General features: G+C 33.5%; 2 protein-coding genes and 1 pseudogene across 4 annotated transcripts in view; 1 reads left to right on the top strand and 2 right to left on the bottom strand.

Moving 5' to 3' along the window:
* Window positions 1-26,219, top strand: part of HOOK1 (hook microtubule tethering protein 1) — a 62,450-nt gene that overhangs the window by 21,552 nt on the left and 14,679 nt on the right. For all 3 annotated transcript variants that reach the window (XM_036853446.1, XM_036853451.1, XM_036853458.1), the window contains exons 6-14: window positions 3,460-3,527; window positions 4,709-4,771; window positions 5,716-5,799; window positions 10,979-11,145; window positions 16,504-16,644; window positions 17,782-17,983; window positions 18,798-18,908; window positions 24,456-24,543; window positions 24,631-24,691. In XM_036853446.1, the coding sequence (XP_036709341.1) occupies window positions 3,460-3,527; window positions 4,709-4,771; window positions 5,716-5,799; window positions 10,979-11,145; window positions 16,504-16,644; window positions 17,782-17,983; window positions 18,798-18,908; window positions 24,456-24,543; window positions 24,631-24,691 (985 nt within the window). The remainder of the gene's footprint in view (window positions 1-3,459; window positions 3,528-4,708; window positions 4,772-5,715; window positions 5,800-10,978; window positions 11,146-16,503; window positions 16,645-17,781; window positions 17,984-18,797; window positions 18,909-24,455; window positions 24,544-24,630; window positions 24,692-26,219) is intronic.
* The window catches only part of LOC118895900 (cytochrome P450 2J2), a 130,766-nt gene that overhangs the window by 12,247 nt on the left and 92,300 nt on the right, over window positions 1-26,219 (bottom strand). The gene's annotated exons all lie outside the window — the stretch shown is intronic.
* On the bottom strand, window positions 18,362-18,656 carry LOC118895918 (annotated as a pseudogene).

A 26,219-nucleotide genomic window follows, 5' to 3' on the forward strand; every position in this document is an offset into this window, starting at 1 on the left:
GTTAACGTAGATGGTGACAGAGTTGAAGCCTGTGCTCATTTATCATTCTGGAAATCCTAGGACCTTAAGAACTATGCTAAATCTAATCTGCCTGTGTTAAAAATGGAACAACAAAGGCTGGGTGACAGCACATCTGTTTACAACATGGTTAACTGACTATTTTAAGCCCACTGTGGAGACCTACTTCTCACAAACAAAACCATTCCTTTCAAACATTACTGCTCATTGACAAAGCACCTGGTCACTCAAGAGCTTTGATGGAGATGTTCAACAAAATTAATGTTGTTTTCATACCTGCTAACAAAACATCTATTCTGCAACCCATGGATCAAGAAGTAATTTTGACTTTTAAGTCTTGCTATTTAAGAAATACATTTTGTAAGGCTATAACTGCCATAAATAGTGATTCCTCTGATGGATCTGGTTTTCAAAGTACATTGAAAACTTTCTGGAAAAGATTTACTATTGTAGATGCCATTAAGAACATAGGTGATAAGAGGGTTCCCTTTTCTCCACACCCTCTCCAGCATTTATTGTTTGTAGATTTTTTGATGATGGCCATTCTGACTAGTGTGAGGTGATACTCATTGTGGTTTTGATTTGCATTTCTCTAATAATTAGTGATGTTGAGCATCTTTTCGTGTGCTTTTTGGCCATCTGTATGTCTTTTTTGGAGAAATGTCTATTTAGATTTTCTGCCCATTTTTTGATTGGCTTGTTTGGGGTTTTTTTGATATTGAGATGCATGAGCTGTATGTATATTTTGGAGATTAATCCCTTGTCGGTTGCATTGTTTGCAAATATTTTCTCCCATTCTGTGGGAGAAAATATTGTCTTTTCATTTTGTTTATGGTTTCCTTTGATGCATAAAAGCTTTTAAGTTTAATTAGGTCCCATTTGTTTATTTTTGGTTTTATTTGCATTACTCTAGGAGATGGATCAAAAAAGATCTTGCTGTGATTTATGTCAAAGATTGTCCTGCCTGTGTTTTCCTCTAAGAGTTTTTATAGTATCCAGTGTTACATTTAGGTCTTTAATACATTTTGAGTTTATTTTTGTGTATGATGTTAGAGAATGTTCTAATTTCATTCTTTGACATGTGGCTGTCCAGTTTTCCCAGCACCACTTATTGAAGAGACTGCCTTTTCTTCATTGTATATTCTTGTCTCCTTTGTCATAGATTAATATACCATAGGTGTGTGGGTTTATCTCTGGGCTTTCTATCCTGTTCCATTGATCTATATTTCTGTTTTTGTGCCAATACCAAACTACTTTGATTACTGTAGCTTTGTAGTATAGTCTGAAGTCAGGGATCCTGATTCCTCCAGCTCTGTTCTTCTTTCTCAAGATTGCTTTGGCTATTCGGGGTCTTTGTGTTTCCATACAAATTTTAAGATTTTTTGTTCTAGATTTGCAAAAAATGCCATTGGTATTTTGATAGGGATTGCATTGAATCTGTAGATTACCTTGTGTAGTGTAGTCATTTTGACAATATTGATTCTTCCAATCTGAGAACATGGTATATCTTTCCATCTGTTTGTGTCATCCTACACTGTTGGTGGGAACGTAAATTGGTACAGCCACCATGGAGAACAGTATGGAGGTTCCTTTAAAAACTAAAAATAGATTTGATCCAGCAATCCCACTCCTGGGCATATATCCAGAGAAAACCATAATTTGAAAAGGTACATGCACCCCAGTGTTCATTGCAGCACTATTTACAGTAGCCAAGACATGGAAGCAACCTAAATGTCCATCGATGAATGGATAAAGAAGATGTGGTACATATATACAATGGAATATTACTCAGCCATAAAAAAGAATGAAAGAATGCCATTTGCAGCAACATGGATAGACCTAGAGATTATCATACTGAGTGAAGTAAATCAAACAGAGAAAGACAAATACCATATGATATCACTTATATGTGGAATCTAAAAAATGATACAAATGAACTTATTTACAGAACAGAAAGAGACTCACAGACTTAGGAAACAAACTTATGTTTACCAAAGGGGAAAGGTGGTGGGGAAGGATAAATTAGGAGGTTGGGATTAACATATGCACACTACCATATATGAAATCGATAATCAACAGAGACCTACTCTATAGCACAGGGAACTCTACTCAGTACTCTAATAACCTATATTGGAAAAGAATATGAAAAAGAATGGATATATATGTGTATGTATAACTGAATCACTTTGCTGTACACCTGAAATGAACACAACATTGTAACTCAACTATACTCCAATGTAAAATAAAAACTTTTTAAAAATAAAGAAATGTTTCCCTTGAGGGGAAAAAAAGAACATAAGTGATTGATGGGAAGAGGTCAAAATATCAACATTAACAGGAGTTTGGAAAAAACTGATTCCAACTCTCATACATGACTTTAAGCAGTTCAAGACTTCAGTGGAGGAAGTAACTGGATATGGTAGAAATAGCAAGAGAACTAGAATTAGAAGTGGAGCTTAAATGTATGACTGAATTGCTGCCATCCCATGAGAAAATGTTAACAGACGAGTCGCTTCTTATGGATGAGGAAAGAAAGTGGTTTCTTGTGATGGAATCTACTCCTGGTGAACATGCTGTGAAGACTGTTGAAATGACAATAAAGAATTTAGAAATTACATAAACTTAGTTGATGAAGCAGCAGCAGAATTTGAGAGGATGGACTCCAATTTTGAAAGAAGTTCTACTGTGGGTAAAATGCTATCAAACAGCACTGCATGCTACAGAGAAATTGTTTGTGAAAGGAAAGGTCAATTGACATGGCAGACTTCACTGTTGTCTTATTTTAAGAAATTGCCACAGACGCCCCAGCTTTCACCACCACCCTATTCAGTCAGCAGCCATCAACATCAAGATAAGATCCTCCACTAGAAAAAACGATTACCACACGCTAAAGTCTCAGATGATGGTTAGCATTTTGTTAGCAATAAAGTACTTTTTAATTAAGGTTTGTACGTTGTTTTTTTAGACATAATGCTATTGTCACTTGATAAACTACAGTATTGTTTAAATATAACTTTTATATGTACTGGGAAACTAAAAAATTCATGTGACTCACTTTATTGTGATAATCGCTTTATTGGGGTGGTTTTCAACTGAACTGGTACTATCTCTGTGGTATACCTGTACATGTGAATTCATCTCATAATACTGAATATTTAACAAGAGGAAAGAAATTGTCATAATTGTTTTAACATTAATTGCAATTTCTTCTTTTTCTTCCTTGTAAGAAAATTAGAGATTTTCTTTAAAACATTTATAGATATTTTTATGAATATTTTCAGTTCTGCTTATTTGTTTACAATGGACATATTTTTGTGGTAAATAACATACTTGCATAAAGAATTATGTGTAGTGAATGAATTTTTATGTTGTTAATTGACTAAATTTCTATGGGTAAAGAGTAGGGTTTTTTCAGATCTGATTTTTTTTTTTAAATCATAGAACATATTCAAAATATAATGACACTGGAAGAGTCTGTTCAACATGTGGTCATGACTGCTATTCAGGAGGTAAGTTATATCATGATCACATATGTATGAAAATCCTAAACCCAATTATATAAAACTATTCATATAGATTTTATGGATGTGTATTTCACTGCTGTATAAACGAGCCCTTTGTAGTAGGTTTACTTATCTTTGGCTGTTGTGTCCTCCCTTCTTTATTTTCCCCAAAAATTTCTTATAAGGACTTCAAGCCCAATTTTAGTACCTCTGCATTTTAAAAGTTAAATTAACATTGTCAGTTTCCTTTAAATAACTTCAACTAAGCAGGATAAACAGCCTCTTCCCAGTTAGGAGTTTTTATAACTTCTCTTTTTTTCTGCCAGGTAGAGTAATCTTTTCTGAAATTTTAAAGTGTGTGTGTGTATGTATCTCATATGCATTTTCAGAATGTTAGAACCGTGAGCAAATATAGTGAAAATTAGGTTTCGGAGCCAGATAACCTGGATTCAGGCCAGTCTAGTTATCTAAGTTGTACCATAGAGATTCAGAATTCATTCGGTGCACGTTCATTCTTAAAATCAGACCAAAAGGCTGAGATGAAGTCAAGTGAAGAGGAGGCCTGAGGGAAAGTTGAGTGAAGGGTTAGTGAGGGAAACATAGTTTGGAAGAGGCATGACTTAGAGGGAGACAGCATCTAGGACCTTAGAAGTGTGTATACTCTGAGTGTGCATTGCTGGCTTGAATTCAGAACATCACTATGCGTAAATCTGCCTTTCATATGCAGAAAAGTTATTTTACAGGATCCTTTTTTTTTCATATAATTGTAACTCCTGCTTTTGAAATGACTTCTCAAATTAGGAATTTTGCCACATCACTCATTTAAAGCTCTATATTTAAAGTGCCAATTCATGTTACGGAAGAATAATTTTTTTTATTATGTGATGTGTTCAGTTTTACCTAGTAATTCATCGTTTAGAACTTGCATTATAATTTTTCAGTGCATTAGTATTTTAAATATATCTAAATATTTCAAGCACATTTTACTTATGTCCTCACTAATGTAATGCTTGAACATTGTGTTATTTAGCTTAAACCTCTATTCATTTTTTATTTGAATAATATGAGGATCATCAAATTAAGGCAAGGAAAAATTAAACATAAAGCATTTTACTGTCCTTTCAAGTAAACATATTTTTTTACTGTGTAAATCTTTATTGTACTTAATTTTACTATTTTAATTCTAGTTGATGAGTAAAGAAATAGTGAGCTCTCCTACAAATGATGCTGTTGGAGAATTAGAGCAACAGGTGAGTATTTTAGTATGTGAGGAAAATGTTGCAAACAGTGATAGAGTTCCTTTGTCAATTACTATCTTAAAGGCTTACATAGGAGACCACATACAAGATTATTTTCTTCCATGAAATTTAGATAGTTTATTCTCCTATAAGATCTTAATTGACTATTATTATGCATTCCTTCATGAATGCAAGTAGTGTTCATCTCCAGAGTTTTTAATGATCATGTTTGAAGAGATGAGTGGCATTAAACTTTCCTGACATTTGTTAATACATATGTGGCCCATTCTGTATAGTTACATAATTAAATAGTACTTAAAAATTCTGCTGAATTCTAATTTATCTAATACGGAAACATGATTTTTGTCACAATTGCTTTCCTCTAATATTGAAGAATTAACTCAAAGGTCCTGTACTCAAGGCTTCTTTCCCTGGTTGTTTTACACAGTTGTTTTACATGGAGGAAAAGGCACACTCCTCCTCTGTATAACCCAGTCTGGGTTATAAGGGGAAGGGTAAGAGGAGAGGTAAATGCATCAAATACTTTTCCTGTTATATTTTTGGACATCTGACTTTCATGAGTGTCACCAGCCATCTCAAGAAGTATTTCAAATTTAAAAAAAAATTTTTCTATAAAAATTTTATTTAAATGTAAACATGCTGTGCTCTAAATTTTTTTCTGCGATAAAAATAAACAGTTCATCCTCTAACACTCTGTTTTAAATATTTCACAAAGATTTACATAAAATTTTATTTCTGTGGGACCTTAGCCTTAAATGTTAATGAGACTCTGTTGATATTATTTACACAAAAACAACATATTACTACTTATTTGTTAATAAGTAAATTTTAAAAGCATTTCCAACATCAGTGTATATATGTGTTTTGATAAAAATATATTTTTCAATTTGTTTCAAAACGTGATTTACTAAGAGTTAGGACATTTTCTATTTCAGCTTAAAAGGGCCCTGGAAGAACTTCAGGAAGCACTAGCAGAAAAAGAAGAACTGAGGCAAAGATGCCAAGAACTAGATATGCAGGTATGGATCTGAGAATAATTTCCTCTTTAAATTTACAAGAGTCTTATTTTAATTAATTAATTAGTAAAGTGTTTTGGAGGTTGGGTTTCATTTCATGGAGGGACCATTGAAAGGGTCTGTTATAGGCCTGACTATTCAAACATGAACTTTATAATTTTTCTTTTAGAGTTGGAAATTGCTTGCTTAACTACTTCACTGAGAGGGTCATTCTAATTGCAGAATTTCAACTGCTTAGATGACACCTTAGTTTGTTGTTTTGTAAAAAGGGGAAACTAAAGTATCTACTTTATAGGGTATGACTGTTAAGTGGGGTTCTTTATGGAAATATTTAGAAGGGCTTGACCCCCAATAAATTTGAGATCCAAGTTTGTTTTGCTAACACGTATGTGTATATGAACACATGTATGTAACTCTTGGGTTCATATGCACGTACGTGTTAGCAAAATAAACTTGGCATGAGAGACAGTAGTTAACAGTTAAAGGAGTAGATTGTCAAACCAGGCTGCCTGTATTCAGAACCTGGTTATGTTACTAGCTGGTTGTATATGCTCAGGCAAATTGCTTAATTTCTCTATACTTCATATTTCTCTTTTGAGAAATGATGTGTTAATAGTATATATCTCCCAGAGTGAAAATTACATTTAAATGAATTAGTATACATAAAGCACTTAAAGCAGGGCCTGGCGCATAAGGGCTGTGTATATGTTTGCATGTATTTTTATTATTGTTATATGAAAATGCAAATGTGAAAATTATGCAATAAGTCTCAAAAAATTATACAAAGATTTAAATGTACCATCATATTATGCTGTATGTAAACTGCACTTTTCATTCAAATAATGAGCTACATAAATAATTGACTCTCTGAAAAGTGTGAGGACAAGGAACAAAGGTTATGGTAGGATTATCCTTGCTTGATGAGATAACTATCTAAAGTGATAAGGCTGGGTAATATTTCTAATGTTCAAGGGTCTGCAAATAAGGAAACGAGAAGTGACTTGGTCAGGGTGACTCAGCTCCGTAGGGCAGTGACAGCACTAGAATCCAGATCTTCTAATGCCATCTTTAAACATCACTCCTCTATGTTTGAACAAAGCCAGTGTTTATATTTGAATGAAGCTAGTGTCTCAAAATTATGAGAACGTCTACCTTTTCTCCTTTTTTCTTTCCTAACCACACTCACCTCGCATATATATCATCACATATATGCACAGACTTGCACAGCATCAGAGATGTTTTATTTTCAAGTAAGATTATATCCTCTCTCCAGAATACCTCATATAAAGAATAGAGGATTGAATCATTCAGATATTACCAGTCTCATGTAGGATCTCTGTACAGTTTTCTGAGAAATTCTTATTCAAAAAAGAACACAAAATTCTGTGTTAAAACATTTCAGTGTTTGTAACACATGATGGAGAGTATGTGATGATCTGATTTTAGTTGAAAAGTGTAGACATCCCAAGTTTTGGCATTTTTAATTCCAGTATCAAAATAGAGTCAACCCTCAACTATCTTGCTACACATGTGAAATGAATATAATCAAAACTGCATATAATCAAAACAAAAATAATTAATTTAACATATGAATTTCACACAGGTGTATATGATACATACCCCAATTTTAGAAGGAAAATTATTTTTAAAAAATGTTTACTTTTAATCATATGTCACTTGAGAGTGATTTTAAAATTTGGGGGGGGGGAATTCTCTTTTAATACCCAACCAAAGGAACCAAAAAAGAAAAATAAGCTGCAAAGAATTTCACCGAGGGCAGGTGAACAAACAAAAGGGCATAACCTAATGAAGGTAAATTAAAAGCTAGTAATCAAGGAAAGAAGCAGGCATATGATGTTGACAGAGGTGCTGCACGGCAGGGACCTGCTGTTCTTCCTGCATCCCCAGCCCACGCAGGGGAATCGACAAAAATCTTGAGACTTCTCACAGGAATCTACCCAGTCAGAAGGAAGTTCATGCTATGAGTCCGTCATTTTCTTTGGACTGGGGCAGAGTGGAAATGATGGCTAAGAAGAAACCAAGGGCCTGACTCTTTCTGATAGGAACAAAGGCTGTAGGGCCACACACTGAATTGGGGAAACAGTCTGATGCCCAAAGGAATTTCTCCATGGGAATGGAATATACTTCTCACCACCCTGGTATGAAGTACTTAAACCTCAGAGGTGAGAGCCTAGCCCAGGTGTTACAAAAAGATTGCCCGTTGTCTCAGCTTCCCCCGTGCCGCCGCCCCCCACCCCCACCACTATCTTCCCTGACCATTCACAAGGCTATATAGAGAGGTGGAGAAAAAACAGTCCCAACTGTCACCCAGAGGGGAGAAGATACTGGGCCATGGGTTACAGTGGAAAGGGTGTCCAAGAAGTCTTCAACACTATGCCAGAACAAACAGGGTATCTTGACTGCCCACAGAACATGAACTAGATGAAAAGAATCAAAGCATGACATCTCTGTGAACATTACAGGCTAAAACCAAAAACAGATAAGAGCATGTAAAAGACAACAGCCAAGCTTAGAAAATAACTTTCACTTCATTTAGTATTACAATTTCATAAGAACACATCAATAGAATAGACTAGGTGGTAGGACAACAAAGTGAAGATATAAAAGGAAATTGCAGCTAGATAGAAACAAATCAGTGAATAATGTTTAACACCAAGCCTTACCGTAGTTAAGCTATCAGACTTCAAGAATAAAGGAAAAACAACTCAGTCAGTCAAGTAGAAAAGGTAAATCACCCACAAAGATAAGAAAATCAGGCTCCCCTACAACTTCCATGCCGGAATATAGAGGAGCAATATCCACAAAATGCTGAGGCAGGGAAACAGCATTAACTGAGGAGTGCCCGTGCCAACTCATGAGCCCTTCTTGAAAAAAAAAAAAAAAACTACTCATTGACACAATCCAGTTAGCAAACATGTTTTAATCAGAATAAAGAATGCAAGAACAGAGGAGATTCTGTAGTGGAAGATCTGGTGATGAAGCTCGATCCATTTAAATAAAGATCTGTGTGAGGTCTGTGTAAATTATGGTTATAGATACTGGGACAACTGAAATTATGACTCACTAAGTCAGGAGTAAGGCCTGATTATGCGTACTTTAAAAAAAGAAAGAAAAAAATCCACATGAGAATTTGATGTAAAGTTTTAAGAAACTTTCATGTAATTTTGGTCCAAGATGATTATGGGGCCTTGGGGCAAGTTAGGACGGGTTTATCAACCGCTCTTTACCTGCCTTTCCCAGACATTATTCATACCACCTGGCAGCAGTAGGTAGCACTGCTTCGCTTACTGCAGTAACAGAGGCTGGTTATTCTTGCTTCTAGTATGTTAGAGAAAAGCATACTTTTACCCAGCATTATATAAGATTCAATGAGGCAGTGATTTTCAAACTTAAGGTGTCTACAAAGTATGTGCGACTGGGCACAATGTGATAAAGAGGACTCCAGCTATAGAAGTTTACTTTATATTTTAATTTTTAAAATAAACAATTATGATAAAAATATTAAGTCTGAGTGATGTGAGAATATGAGTATTATTTTTGAGCTTTTTTTTTTTCTTTTTTAGCGTTTTGAACTTTCTGTCTCTTTTAAATAGCTCAGAGAGAGACAGAGACAGAGAGAAACAGAAAGGGACAGAGGCAGGTACAGAGTGAACCTAAACAAAATATCACCATGGCATCTTGTTAAAAGAGATGCCTAGAACCACCACTGGACACTCTAAGTCACCCATCTGGGATGGGTCCAAGGAATCCGCATGTTTAATACCCCCCTCCTTCATATCTGTGATAAAGGTGGCTCTAGAACCACAATGTAAAGCATGGATAAGAACAAGGTTGGTTACCCACTAGGTATTGAAAACTAAGTTTGCCCATGCTCCTCTCCCTTCTTCAGGGGATTCTTACCCAGTTTGAAGACGGGGTATTATTTCTCCTCTACCAGTCTTTTTACAACAGCCCCTACCTTCAAGCTAGAACGAGATATTCTTTTCTCTGTGGGCCCCCACCCCCCATAGTATACTTCCACCAAAGCACCACATTTTCTGTCCTGTAATTGTTTACATTTCTGCTGTAGGGATCTTAAAAGGGCACAACCTCTCATTCTTTTTTGTATCCCAAACACTTAGGATTGTACATGACAGGTCATAGTCACTAGACTGCTTGCATGACAAGAATGGATGCATGCATTGAACTTAGGAAGAGAAACTGTTTCCTCCTAGTCTGTCTGGGAACAGTTTCCCAGCCTTTGTTTGTGTTTCTCATTTGGAGGACAGTGTTTGTAACTTGCCTACACTGTATTTAAGACTATAATTTGATTTTAATTTCCTGTTATTAGCTTGGTGTGTCAATATGTAGTCCCATTCCCATAACTAGACTGAATTGATTATAACTTTTGAAAGTATAAATAGCAAACTTGTTCAATAATATATTGTAAGTTATGGGAGGTCAACCTTTTTTCAAACTAATCTTAATAAAATCACACATAAACTTCTGGTCTTATAAAAGGTCACAGCCTTAGCTGTAAATTTTTAAAGATTTTTTAAATGAAAAAGAAATAAGACTGAGAGAGCAAATCATGCTTGTTAACATAAATATGTAAGTAAAATTAAAAATGTATCAAGGACTGATGTTGATGTGATTCTAAAGTTACATGTTTGTATCCATTTTAAATAGTTTCAGTGTGCAGTTGCATTCAATTCAGGTTTTTGTTACTGATTCATTAACTAAATAATGTGCCTGTTGCCTGAAGACATGATATGTAACTGATAATTTTCTACCAGGAACCTAAAATGGTAACTTTGTATATATGTGTTTATATTTTGGCTTACTAGGTAACAGCATCCTAAAAACTTATACCTAAAAGGGAAACAAATTAATTTTTTGAAGTTCTTTGGTATTTAGAGATTTTAGAGACTTAGAAACATTTTCTTCTCAGAACTAAAGCAAGCATAACATTTGAAAGATATTCTTATATGTATTAACTCTGTTTTCTCTGTATTAAGAAAGTTGATTTCTTCTGACCCAAATCTCCTAGACCCAGAACTCCAGAGTTCTAAGGATCCTTAGAAATTATCTAGTCTGCTTGACCAAGCTATTTAATGGCTTGGTCAGATTTATTCTAAGCTTTTTTGCTATTGATGCTTATGTTTGTGTATTTGTTTTTTAGGTGACAGCACTTCAAGATGAAAAGAATTCACTAGTTTCTGAGAATGAGATGATGAATGAAAAACTTGACCAGTTGGATGGCTCTTTTGATGATCCAAATACAATGGTTGCAAAAAAGTATTTTCATGCACAGTTGCAACTAGAACAATTACAGGAAGAAAACTTCAGGTAACATTTGTAGTGGAAATCATTTTATACAGTTTTATTAAAATAGCTAAAAAATCATAATATCAACAACTAATTATTAAGCATTACAAAGCATGTTTAGGATTAGTATCCTAAAAATACTGTTGAAAGTACTGAATGGTGTAAGCGGTTCCTGACCTCATAGGGCTAACAGTCCAGTTTGGCAAGTAGGATACATATGTAAAAAACAAAACAATTCAAAATACTGTGTGATAAGGGCCAAATGAAGGCCACAGGCAAGTCCAAGAATAGTTTAAAGGAGTGATTTCTGAAGCCTGGGGAGAAGGGGGAGTTTCTTACATAGGAGAAGGAACTTGATAATAAATGGAAAAAATGTAAATCTTAAGCTAAAGAAGATGCTTTTCATATCAACTTTTATATTTCTTCTTTAAAAAAAAAAGTGTACATCTAACCTTTAATAAAATTGATTGTCTCTTATGTGCTTACCACTGAGCCTTGCACTGTAAGGCCTTGAGAATAGGTGCTCCAGTTGTACTGTATGTATTTTTGTTGTTGTTACTTTATTTTGATATGATTTCAAACTTACCAAAAAGGTTGCAAGAATAGTATAAGGAGCTCCTTTATACCTTTCATTCAGATTTGACAGTTGTTTTACAGTTTTCTTCATTTGCTTTAGCAGTCTCTTTACATAATCATATATATATATATATATGTTAGTTTTTGGAACCATTTGAGAGTAAATTGGAGACATGCCCCTTTACCCCTATATACTTCAGTATGTATTTCCTAAGAACCAAGATATTCTCTTATAAATCACAGCATAGTGATCAAAATTAGTGAATTGGTCATTGATACAATATCATTATCTAATCCACAGATCATATTCAAATTCCAGCAGCTATTTCAGTGTCCTTTATAGGTAATTTTTTTCTTGGTTCAGAGTCTAATCCAGGATCATGCATTGCATTTAGTAAATGGATCCACTACTTGATAGTAATGGATATTCAATGGACAATAGTTCCATTACTGTTATCATTTGTTTTGATGCTTAAATTGTCCCAGATTTGACCACTGAGAAACCTTTCAATTTCAACATGTCGCTATCCTTCTTTGAGTATTTTCTTACTTTCTGGCACAACAAAATGTTCCAGACTCTTCTTGTTCTTCCTCAACTCTAGAATTAGCCATTTCTCCAAGAAGCCCTGATTGCTTTTAGTGGAGAATGTTATTTAGAAACAAAGACCTATGCTCCAGATGAAATTTTCTGTCATTTCTTCTGAGCCACCTTGGTGTACAGAGCTAGGAAATACAGTTGCACAGGTTCATACCAGTCCATGTTCGCACACGTGCGTATATGCACATATCTGCATTTATTTTCATACCTACAATTATGAACAGTGAGTTCATCTTATCATCTTCCATTTTAGTCCAGTGACTTCAGGGTTCATTCTGATTTTCTCCATTTCCATATTGTAACTCCCTTCTCCAACAGTGAGAAACCTGGCTTCCACTTTCCTCAGTACATTTTCTCACTTACTCAATCCCAAAACACATAGGAAGTAAGAATTGCTAACCCATACCTCTGTAAAAAGCAAACTAATACTAGACTTCAGTACGTTTACAGTTCTTTTTTTTTTAAGATGACATTTGCATATTGTGAAATGAATAAATACTGAGTACAATTTGGCGTGTTTTAACAGATGCATACATTTTTGTAACTCACACTTTTATTGTTTGATAGATCATTTCTATCACTACAGAAGGTTCCCCTATGCCCCTTCCCAGTTAATCCCTATCTCCCAGAGAGTAATTACTCTTCTGATTATTTTCCACCATAGATATGCTTTCTCTCATCTAGAACTTCTTATAAATTGAATTGCAATATGAATTCTTTGGCGACTGGCTTCTTATGCTCAGCATATTTGTGAAATTTACAGATGTTGCTGAATATATCAGTAGTTCATTCTTTTTTATTGCTGAGTAGTATTCCATTATATGGAATTATTTCTCATTATGACACATTTTGCTTATTCATTTTCCTTTAGATGGGCATTTGGGTTTCCAGATTTTGGCTAATATAAATAAAGCTAGTATGAACATTGGAGTATAAGACTTTTTGTGAACATATTTTTTCATTTCTCGTTGGCAACTACATGAATGAACTGGTATTGCTGAGTTACACATTATGTCTGTGTTTAATTTTAAAAGATACTGGCGAATCATTTCCCAAAGTGGTCATATTGTTTTACATTCCCACCAGCAGTGTTTGCTGCTGGTTGCTCTAGTTACTCTGCCTGTATAACATAACTTGGCTTTATCAGGCTTTTTAATTTTAGTTATCCCAGGGGATGTGTTAAGGGTGTTGAATTGTGGCTTTAATTTGCATTTTCCTGATAACTAATGATACGGTAAGTCCCTTTTCTTGTGCTTATTGGCAATATATCCTACTTTGTGAATCGTCTCTTCACACTGTTAGCCTACTTTTAAATTGGGTTGTTTGTCTTTATTACTGAGTTGTAGGAGTTTTAAAAAATATATATTCTGGATACAAAATCTTTGTCAGATATACAAGTAGTAATATTTCATCCATTCTGTGGCTTGCCTTTTCATTTTTCAAATGGTATCTATGAAAGAGTTAAAGTTCTTAACTTAGATGAAGTCTGATTTATCAATATTTTTAAGATTAGTGCTTTTTGTGCACTGTCCAAGAAATCTTTGTCTACTCCCTTGTCATGAAAATACACTCTACTATTTTCTTCTAGAATCTTTATGGTTTTAACTTTCACATTTAGGTCTGTGATCCATCTTGAACTGATTTTTTGAAACTAGTGTGAGGTGTGGATGTGAAGCTTTATTTTTATTTTCCTTATGAGTATTTAGTTGTTCCAATAGCTGAAAAGAAATTTATTTTACTCTGTCAAATTGCTTTGGCACCTTTGTGAAAAATGATACAACCATAAAATTTGGGTCATTTTCTGGACTCAGTTCTTTCCCATTGATCAATTTTTCTATCTTTATGCCTATAAGACACGATTTGGATCACTATAGCTCTAGAGTAAGTCATTTAAAATCAGGTAGTGTGAGTATTCCAACTTTGTTCTTTCTTCTCAAAATTTGTTTTGGCTATTCTATCCTTTGCTTTTTTAGTCAGTTTCTGTTAAAAAAACAACCTTTTGTGATTACAATTTGGATTGTATGTGATTGATAACTTAACCATATTGAGAATTTCTGTCTATGAATGTAGTATCTTCGTCTATTTAAGTCTAATTTCTCTAGCAATGTTTTGTTGTTTCCATCATAGTTTTATGTGTGTCTTCTGTTAATTTTATTCCCAAATATTTAATTTTTTTGCTGTTACAAACACAATTAAAACATTATTCTGAAAAGTTACTGCTATTCTATTCTATTCTCATAGAATAATTAGGAAGTATTCTCTCCTCTTCTATTTTCTGAAAGAGTTTATGTAAGAATGATACTATTTTTTCCTTCAGTATTTGATAGAATTTATCAGTAAAACAATTGGATCTGTGGTTTTTTGGTGAAAGAGCTTTTAATGGCACATGTAATTTCTGTAATGGTCATAGGGCTTTTCAGATTTTCTGTTTTATCTTATGTCAGTTTGCTAAATTGTTTTTTCAACGTATATGTTTATTTGATTTAAGTTGTTGAATTTATTGGCATAAAGTTCTTCATAATATTCTATTTATTGTCCCTTTAGTGACTGTAGGAGCTGTAGTGGTATTTCCTTTTTCATTCCTGATACTGGTAATTTGTGTTTTCTCTCATTTTTCTTGGTCACTCTTGCTAGAGGTTCATCAATTTTATTAATCTTTTCAAACACCCTTTATTAACTTTCCATATTGTAAGTTTTAGATCTCTGTTCTTTATTTATTTTACTTCCTTTGGATTTAATTTGCTCCTCTTTTTTTAGCCTCTTAAAGTTAGATGATTGATTTTAAGCCTTTCTTCATTTCTAAAATTAGCCTTTAAAGCTGTAAATTTTCCTCTAAGCACTGATTTAGCTGGGTCCCCAAAATTTGATTGATTGTGTTTCTATTATTATTCAGTTTGAAATATTTTCTAATTTCCCTCGTGATTTCTTCTTTGACTCAGGGATTATTTAGAAATGTGTTGTTTAATTTCTAAATATTTATGGCTTTTCTACAGACTTTGTATTGTGACTGATTTCTAATTTAATTTCCTTGTGGTTAGAGAACATATTCCATGAGACTTCAATCTTTTAATATTTATGATACTTATTTTATTGCTCATCATATGTTGTATTGTGGTGAGTGTTCCATGTGTACTTGCAAAGAATGTGTGTTCTTTTTTTTGACTGATGTGTATCATAAATATTAATTATATCAAACTGGTTAATAGCGTTATTCAGATCTTTTCTGTATTTTTACTGACATTTTTGTTTAGTTCTGTCATTTATTTGGAGACTGATATTAAAATTTTCGACAAAAATTATCTATTTGTGGATCTCTGATTCTGTCAGTTTTTGCTTTATCTATTTTAAAATTCTGTTTTTACGTATATACACCTTTATGATATGTCTTTCTGATAAATTGACTCTTTTATAATTATGAACTGTCTCTCTTTATCTTTGGTAATACTTTTTGTCTTAAAATTTTTTTTGATGTTAATATAACCACCCCAGCTTTCTTTGCTTACTGTTTGCATGGTACTTTTTTCCATCTTTTTACTTTTAATATATTGTGTCTTTATATGTAAAATGTTTCTTGTAACTAAAATATATTTGAGCCTTGCTTTTTTTATCCAGTCTGATAGTCTCTGCCTTTTTAATTGGTATGTTCAGTCCATTTGTCTTTTACGTAATTTTTGATATGGCTGTATTTAGGTCTATCGATTTTCTATTTTTTATTTGTCATATCTAGTCTTGTGTTTATTTTTCTTCCTTTTTTGCATTATTTTCAGTTGATCAGATAATTTTTTAATATTTTAATTACTGTATTGTCATTTTAGTTTTTGTTGTTGCTGTAGGCTTTGAAGTATTTATTCTTTATCATAGTCTATACTTAAGAGTTAATATTTTACCACTTTACATGCTCTGTATATTTTTTGGATAACTTTAATATATATGTTTTCTCTTCATCTTTTGAAATTAAAATTCCTGTTTGAACTAGAAAACCAAGCTCGATGTTTTAGAAGTAAAAATGAAAATTCTGTACATCATTTGCTTCTCAAGTCTGTTTTAAAACCAAGAGCTGAAAAGTATCTTATTCCTTTAGTTTTTCTTCTTTTGAATGTGGAATCCAAAAAAACATTTTAGAAGTAAGTTTTGCTAAGCTCATGTCTCAGTAAGAAAACAGATAATGGAAATTACATTATAAATACTTGTTTTCTTTATGCAAGGCTCGAAGCTGCAAAAGATGATTACCGTGTTCACTGTGAAGAACTTGAAAAGCAATTAATTGAATTTCAACATAGGAATGATGAATTGACTAGTCTTGCTGAGGAAACAAGAGCCCTGAAAGATGAAATAGATGTTCTTAGGTATGGCATGTCTAAATATAATTATGTCACTTCTAAGTTATTACTTAGTCATTTCAGTATTCCATATTTTAATCAGGGATTCTTAGAATTTTCCCTATGTATCAAGTATTGATCAGTTTTTATCCAGCCTCCTAGTCTTTACTTCTTTTATGCTTGTTGATAGTTATGGACCGTTTAAGGATAATATTTGATTCTTGTTAGGACAGTTTCATAAACCTTTTTCTTATTTCTCATTTAAGAAAATGATACCTTTTTCTTAAAAATTTGTAAGCTGAGTTACTTTTAGATACATTTGGCTTGACCTTCTTGTGCTTACTAGTATATCTTGTGAAATTTTTGGGTAAGGAAATGCAGTCACAAACCATATTTTGACATTTGATAAAATATAGATAAGAATCCTAGCATTTATTTCAAGGTTATCTCAGGTTTGTCTTATAGTCTTTGACAATATAAAATTTATATTTAGCTTTTGCCTGTAAAATGTTACCAAAGCAAGTAGTCTATCCACATGATTCTTATATTTTCTGTTAAGTTTTCTTAATCAGCCATTTTCTTGCACAGTTTTTAGTGTCCTTATTTTAAACGAAATCTTTATAACCATTAATTTGAACTTGCATGTGATATTGAAGTGGTTTGCTTTATTTATTTATTTTTGCTCTAGCCCATTTGTCAGGTAAGCACAACTCTAAAGGGAAGTGCTTTGCTAAACAAATTGTAAGTTGAGTCAGCTTCCTTAGGATATCAAATACTTAGAGCAAAACTACGTTAAATATTATGCACAAAGCACAATTGGCCTGTAAGCTACAGAGCAGCTCAGAATTGTTCAATTATATTTAGAAAACCATTCTTTTTTTATACATTTTTCTGATATATAAAATAGTTTGATAATTCAGTGTGTCAGATTTGAAGCATTTTTATTTTGATGACTTTATAACAGAATGGTTGAACCTTAGACAATTTTAGGCTTGAATCTGTCTCCAAAGTTCTCGCAAAGTTTATGATTTCTTTTGTCTGTCCCTCTCATTTTTTTTTAACCAATTGATAGTTCATTTGGAAGACTCATTTTACAGCCAGAATAACATTGTTATGTGTACTTACTAGTTTTTACACAGTAATGTTTAGTCTTTGTTATTATAGGGCTACCTCTGATAAAGCAAATAAACTGGAGTCAACAGTTGAGATATATCGCCAGAAGCTACAAGATCTGAATGACCTTCGCAAGCAGGTGAAAACTTTACAGGAAACAAACATGATGTATATGCATAATACAGTCAGCTTAGAAGAAGAATTAAAGAAGGCAAATGCAGCACGTACACAATTAGAAACATACAAGAGACAGGTAAGAAAAAATCTTGATTTTTTAAATCAGTAAAATTGAAAGAGTTCAACTTTGAGTTATCTAGGTCTGTTACATTTTTGTTGGCTTCTGAGCTTGTATATTTTTTGGACATTTTTATTGTTTTGTTAGTATTTCTGGTAACCAGTGATAAATGCCTAGAGAATGGAGTTATAATCTAAAATATTCTCTTCTGCTGTTTATCAAACAGCCTAGATAAATAGGGTAGAAGGCTGATTTTTTTTTTTTGCTAAGTTATTATTTGTATATTTTAAAACTTATGTTTATTCTTCTCATCTACATGCCATTTCCACAAATTTTTTTTTTGTTACATAAATTAACCCATTTTTATAGGCTAGCAACATTTCAAATGGTGGTGCTTTACTGGTCTTTCAATTCCTTCAGTCCTCTAATGGCAGACTTTACTGTGATAGCAGAAGTGGTATTGTAGGTCCAGTCACCACCAGCTACTGTTTTCATGCAGGAACTACAGTGCCAAATGCCCACAGCTCATCTCTTCATCTTGGTTTTGCCACAGAAGGAGCAAGTGTACTTGGCATGCTGGCTGAATTCAGTTTTCTTCACCATTTTCCTGAGGGAGGCACCATAATGGGTCCCGTATTTACCCACAATTCCAACCTTCTTGATGCATTTAGCCATGTTGCCGCAACCTAGGTCCAAGCCCAGAGAGTCCACAAATATTTAGAATTAGACTATAATCTTACTATAAATTTTATTTCCAGTTTCTCATTTATTGAACTCTGAAAAGCTATCAATATTATATACTCTCATTTTTTACTTTTGTTTCCGATAAAAGGTTCAGGATCTTCACGTTAAACTTTCCTCTGAATCCAAAAGGGCGGACACACTAGCATTTGAAATGAAGCGGCTTGAAGAAAAACACGAAGCTTTACTTAAGGAAAAAGAGGTAAACATAAATATAATTGATATGTAATATGTATGTCTTGTTTTAGTTTTTAATACTATCCTTGCTGTTTTAATAATGGAAGTGATGTAATCAGTTCTTTCTCCAAATTGAAATTGGTGATATAAAGGAAAGTCTTGTAGACATTGTTTATGCGGTTTTGTAAGTTTCCTTCATATGGGAAGATGAAGTCACAGAGCCAAAGTTATGTCTCAGGGCATGTTTTCCAACTCTAGACTGTCAACTCCTTGAGAGCAAGGACCATAGATGCAATTTTTTAACAGCTTTATTGGGATATAATTTATATACCATAAATTTCGCCCATTTAAAAGGTATAGTTCAGTGGTGTTTAGTGTATTCACAGGGTTGTGAAACCATTATCACAGTCAAATTTTAGAACACTGTCATCACTCCAAAAAGAGACCATGTGCCCATTAGCAGTTACTCTGCATTCTGGCCCCCTTTCCCTCAGCAACCATTAATCTACTTGCTGTCTCAATAGATTATATGAATATAATATATGAATATAATATATATAATAGATTGTATGAATATTATATATATGAATATATAATCATATACTTTGTGGTTTTTGTGATTGGATTCCTTCATTTAGCATAATGCTTTCAAGGTTCAACCATGTTGTAGCATGTGTCAGTACTTCATTCATTTTTATTGCTGAATAATAATCCATTGTATGGATATACCACATTTTATTTATCTGTTCATCAGTTTATGGACATTGGGTTGTTTCCACTTTTTGCCTATTAAATGAATAATGTGGTTATGAACATTTATGTACAAGTTTTTATGTGGACATATGTTTTCTTTTTTTTTTTTAATATTTATTTTTTGGCTGCGCTGGGTCTTAGTTGCAGCACGTGGGATCTTTCCTTGCAGCATGCGGGGTCTTCATTATAGTGCGCGGGCTTCTCTCTAGTTGCAGTGTGTGGGCTTCTCTCTAGTTGTGGTGCGCAGGCGCCAGAGCACAGAGGCTCTCCAGTTGTGGCACGCGGGCTTAGTTGTTGTACAGCATGTGGGATCTTAGTTCCCCGACCAGGGATCGAACTGGCGTCCCCTGCATTGCAAGACAATTTTTCAAGCACTGGACCACCAGGGAAGTCCCTTCATTTCTTGAGTATATACCTAGAAATGGTATTGCTGGGTCATATGGTAACTATGTTTAACTTTTTTAAGAACTACCAGACTTTTCTAAAGTGGATGAACCATTTTTCATTATCACCAGCAATTTGTAGATTCTAATTTCTCCACATCCTTGACTAAGTATATTAAATTTTAATTTTGGCTACCCTAGTGGGTATGAAGTAGTATAGCATTATGGTTTTGATTTGTATTTCCCTAATGACTAATGATATTGAACATCTTTGCCTGTACTTATTGGCCATTTCTAATTATCTTTGAGAAATATCTCTTCAAATTCTTTGCCCATGCTTTGTCATTTGCTTTTTAAATTTCAAGTTCTAAGAGTTATTTATATATTCTGGACATAAATCCCTTGTCAGATACATGATTTGCAAATACTTCCTCCCATTTGTGGGTTGTCGTCTCAGTTTTTTTTTTTTTTGATGGTATTTTTTTTGCAGCAGAATAGTTTTTTTATTTGATGAAGTCAAGGTTATATGTTTTTTCTTTTGTTAGTTTTATGGTGGTGTTTCTATGAAACCATTGAGTAACCTTAAGGTTGTAAAGATTTATTCCTATGTTTTCTTTTAAGAGTTTTATAGTTTTAGCTCTTATATTTACTCTGTGATCAATTTTGAATTAATTTTTTATGTGGTGTGAGATAGGTTTCTAACTCTATTCTTTTGTGTGTGTATATTCAGTTGTCCCGGCACCATTTGTTGACAAGACTTGCCCCATTGAATTGTCTTGGTACCCTTGTTAAAAATCAATTGACCATGATACTGTAATGATGGATATATTATACCTTTGTCAAAACTCATAAAAGTGAAACAGAAAGAATGAACCCTAATGTAAGCTATGTCCTTTAGTTAATAGTAATGTGATTATTATTGTATTGGCTCATCATTTCTTACAGGTAACCACAATAATGAAAGATGTTAATAATAGGGGAAATTGGTGAATGGGGGGAGACGAGGGAATATATGGGAACTTTGTGCTTTCTGTTCAGTTTTTCTGCAAAAAAGTGTATTAATTTTTTTAAGTAAAAAAAAAAATCATTTGGCCATAAATATATGACTTTATTTCTGGACTTTTAATTCTTTGCCATTGATGTGTATGTCTAGCTTTATGCTAGTACCACACTGTCATGATTACTGTAGCTTTGTAGTAAGTTTTGAAATTGGAAAGTATGAGTTCTCCAACTTTGTTCTTCTTTTTAAAGCTATTGTTTTGGTTATTCTGGGTCCCTAGCATTTCATATGAATCTTAGGATCAGATTATCAATTCCTGCAAAATAGCCAGATTGAGATATTGATAGAGATTGCCTGAATTTGTTGATCAGTTTGGAAATCTGGCCACCTTAATAGCGTTAACTTTCTGATCCATGACTGTAGGATAACATTCCATTTATTTAGGTCTTTAGCTTCTTTCAACAATGTTTTGTAGTTTTCCTTGTACAAGACTTGCACCTTTTAAAGCTTTATTCATGAGTGTTTTATTCTTTTTGTTACCATTATAAATGAAATTATTTTTTCAGTTTCATGTTTGGATTTTTCAATGCTAATGTATAGAAATACAATTGATTTTTGAACACTGATCTTGTATTTTGCATCCTTGTTGGATTCACTTAGTATTTCTAATAGTTTTTAGTAGATTCTTTAGGATTTTCTATGTAGAAGATCAGGACATCTGCAAATACAAATAGTTTTACTTCTTCCTTTGCAATCTGGATGCCTTTTGTTTCTTTTTCTTGTCAAATTGTCCTGGCTAGAACCTCCAGTACTTTGTTGAATAGAAATGGCAAGGGTGGATATCCTTCTCTTGTTTCTGATATTAGGGAGAAAGCATTCACTCTTTCACCATTATGTATGTTACTAGCTGTGGGTTTTGTTTGTAGATGCCCTCTATCAGGTTGAAGAAGTTTCATTTTATTCCTAGTTTGTTGCATGTTTTTATCCTGAAAGGTTTTTGGATTTTGTCATCTGCTTTTTCTGGGTCAGTGAGATGATGTGTGGTTTTTGTCTTTTATTGTATTAATGTGGTATATTACATTGATTTTTGATATTAAATCAGTTTGCATTCTTGAGGTAAATTCCACTTGGTCATAGGGTATAATCCTTTTTATATATTGCTAGATTCAATTTGCTAGTATTTTGTTGAGTGTTTTCCCATCTATATTATAAGAGCTATTGGTTGGTAGTTCTCTTTTGATGTCATTGCCTGGTTTTGGTATCAAGATGATACCACATAGAATGTGTTGAAAAATTTTTCCTGCTTTTTAGGTTTTAGCTTACTTAAAGTCTTTATCTAGTGTGTCCACCCACTAGGGTCATCTCATTGACTTTTTCTGTTAACTGTTTTTTTTTTTTCCCCTGCATTGGGACTGTCCTGTTTCTTTGCATGTTTCATACTTTTGTTGAAAATATGACCTTTAAAATAATATAATATTTCAACTCTGGAAATCCAGATTTTCCTTCAACCTCAGAGTTTGTTGTTATTGCTGGTTTTTTTAGTGACTCTTTTGGACTAATTCTATAAAATCTTCTTTCTTTGTAATGTGCAACCACTGAATTCTCTGCTCAGTTACCATTGAGATCAGTTAATGATTAGTCAGATATTTCCATAGATGCCTTGAGCCAGTAACTCTCCCAACCTTTGCCAAAGGACTCAGTGTGTATTTTGGAAAACGTCTTCAATTCTTAGGCAATTTAAAACTCTGCCTTTGCCTTTATTTCCTGTTTGCACAGGGCCTCAAGTTTATCCAGAGCTGAGACATTGGGGCCCTCTCAGGTCTTTTCTGGGCATGCACACAGCTCTATATATAGCCGGCCTCCTGGATCTCCAGGGATATGTCAGAACTTTTCTAAGTCCTCTATGGATTTCTTGTTTCTCAGCTCTTCCTTGTAAGTTTTGGGCAAGGCTCTTGTTTGCCCTAACTGGCATCACAGCCTCCAGCAGCTATAGTGAAAACAATTGCTGATGATTGTTTTTGACACATCAATCAAATGAAAAGTATGACTGGGGCTTCTCCAGGTTGCTTCTAGACAGACCAAATAGTGACAGTTCTCTAAGCATGGTGCTTTTTAGGAGGAGTTTCATATCCAGTCTGCCCATTCTGGTGGTGGCTAAGCTGCTGTTTTTCAAAGCTTCAGAGATTGAGAGGGAATTCCCTGGTGGTACAGTGGTTAAGACAGTACTTTCACTGCCGTGGGCCTGAGTTCAGTCCCTCGTCGGGGAACTAAGCCGTGTGGTGCGACCAAAACAAAACAAAAAACAGGAACAAAGATTGAAAGGCTGCTGGTTTTCAAGGCTACTCCAGAGTTGCGGAGAGGGTGATAGTAGTAAGAATAGTTAAAAGAACAAAAAGCTCACTGTTCTGAGATTTAGCAGAGTTTCTTTAACAAGTGCTCCTCAGATCATAGCAGACCTTTGATTAATTTCCAGAGTCTGGAAAAGTTGATTTTGACAAATTAGCTAGTGTTTGCATTGCACTTGTGAAGGAACAGATTTATAGGGGTCCTCATGCCTGACTGTAGTTATAGTTTATAGTGTTCAGCGATTCCTGCGGCATCTGTGCACTCTGGCCTAAGGACCCTAACCAATTTACTGTTAGGCTGATTTGAACCACATCATGGACTAAGTAGGGTTTTGTTTACTGATTTGAAATATGACATTTAAAATATGATTTTATGTTAAAGTACTTTTCAAGTTCTGGGAAAAGCGTTTAAACATGAGCCTTTTGTACAGAATGTAGAAATTTGTCATTGGCTGTCAGCTGTAAAATAAAATAGCCAATGATATGAAGTCTTAGCATGCTATCCCTAGGAAATAATGTTTTTCCACAAATTCATACTTCCAGTATGCTACTTAGAGTAATAGAAGGAAATAACAAGTCTCCAGCATCTCTTACACGCCAGACTATAGTGTAGATATTAGACAAACTTTATCTCATTCACTACTCAGAACACCTTTGCAGGGGCTTATGAATCAGTATTCTCATTTTGATGATAAAGATCTAAAGCCAAAGAGTCAATAACTTGCCTTAGATAGTATAGCTGGAAATAGTGAAACTGAATTCAGGGCACGATCTGTTTGCCTCCAAAGTCCATGTACTTTTATTACTCTACAGTTGCATATTTGTGCTCTGTTGCATAATTACATTCATTTGGTTCAAAGATAAACTATCTAATGGGGAAAATCACAAGCTTTGTGTTGTATAAAATCTATTATTTATGTGATTTATACAAGAGAAATTACCCCTTAGCACTAAAACTAAAACATTGTCATTTTTAATTAAGTAAGGAACAACAGTTATCAAATTAAATTAAGATAAATTATTTTAAGCATAAATTAAATTGCCTGTGGGCAGAATTAAATATTTTGCTTATATAAACGATTCTTTTTTAGAGACTAATAGAACAGCTTGATACTCTGAAAGAAACAAATGAAGAGCTTCGATGTTCACAAGTACAACAGGATCACCTAAACCAAACAGGTGAATTTTGTTGCATTTAGAAAAGGTTTTTTTAATGGTAGATGTACTGAAATGTTAATCTATTTTTTTGTTGTTGATGTTGTTTAGATGCATCTGCTACAAAAAGCTATGAGAATCTTGCTGCTGAGATTATGCCAGTGGAGTATAGGTAAACTTGTTTTTATTAATTGATAACCCATACTTAATATTAGAAATGGGATTTCTTCTTCCTTTTGTAAATTTCTAAGCCTTTAACATTTTCCATTTTACGAGTCATATGGCTTGAAAATTACTTTGTCTCATGCTTATGCTTTCTAAATCAGATTGTTACTGTTACTATGGAAGCTTAAAAATTTACCAGAAATAAAATTTCACTTACTAGCTGAATAATATATTCTAGTTTTTATAATACAGCCTTTATTGTGTTGAACTTATTTTTTTATCCTTAATCTCTTTGGTAATACTTTAAAATGACAGCTATTGAGTGGACAGGAATTTCCTCTTTTAAACACTATGGAAAACCTTTTTAATACTTGGCATTCAGATCCACACTGGTGAAAAAAATAGGAGAGGAGCTGTCGATTGCAGGAGGATTAAGCTGGAGTTAAATAAAATACAAATTTTAGAGGTTCCTTTTGACCTAACTTTTATTTTGGTATTTTACCACTCTGTTTACTTCTAGGTATTTGACTAATCTGGTATAGAATTTTATTTCCTTTTTTGTGGCAACAGTTTTATTAATTACTTCTAATTCTACTCTTTATTTAAACAGCTTTATTGAGATATAATTCACCCATTTACAGATACACAGTTCAGTGGTTTTTAGTGTAATCACAGAGTTGTATAACCATCATCACTATCTAGTTTTAGAACATTTTCATCCTCCACAAAAGACACCCTGTACCTATTAGCAGTCATTCCCCATTCCTGCCTCCCCTCCATCGCCAGCTCCAGGCAACCAGTCATCTACTCTGTCTCTATGGATTTGCTTGTTGTGGACATTTCATATACATAGAATCATATAATATGTGTCCTTTTGTGAGTGACTTCTTTCACTTTGCATAATGTTTATAAAGTTGTTGATTTTCAATTTGTTCAGTTTTTTGCTGTTAAGATAGAGCTCTTTACATGCTGGGCTGGAAACTAATTTGCACTTTTTAGTTAGTAATATCCAGTGATATTAATCATTTAAAAATAGCCATTTTTTTAAAGCGATGGTGCTGGCATTCAGAAGAACAAATATTGTGATTAATTGAAATTAGTTGCTTTTGGGGAATGGAATTTAGGAGGGCAGCAGGTAGGAAGCATTACTTTTTTATTTAATACCATTCCTATCATTTGCATTTTTAAAAACATGTATGTAAACCTTTAATAAAAATTTTTTCTAAAAACAAAAAGTCTAGAGACAGTCATATGACTGTCATTATCATAAAAGTATACTTAAAAATTTTGAGCAAACTGTAGTTTCTTAAATCTACTGCTTTTTATTTATGTTTTCTAAGGATGTGCTATATATTACCTCTAGTGTGAATAGTTTCTAAATTATCAAAGTAAAATAATTCATACCATCTCTTAGGGATTTACATAATAAACATTTATTGATATATAATATAATCTTATACCTGTACCTTTAAAAACTTACCATTTGTTTTTTTGAGACATAGTCCTACAGGGCACAGTTTTTTCTTAACTTTCAG

The sequence above is a fragment of the Balaenoptera musculus genome, chromosome 1, assembly GCF_009873245.2.
Source record: "Balaenoptera musculus isolate JJ_BM4_2016_0621 chromosome 1, mBalMus1.pri.v3, whole genome shotgun sequence".
Taxonomy (NCBI): domain Eukaryota; kingdom Metazoa; phylum Chordata; class Mammalia; order Artiodactyla; family Balaenopteridae; genus Balaenoptera; species Balaenoptera musculus.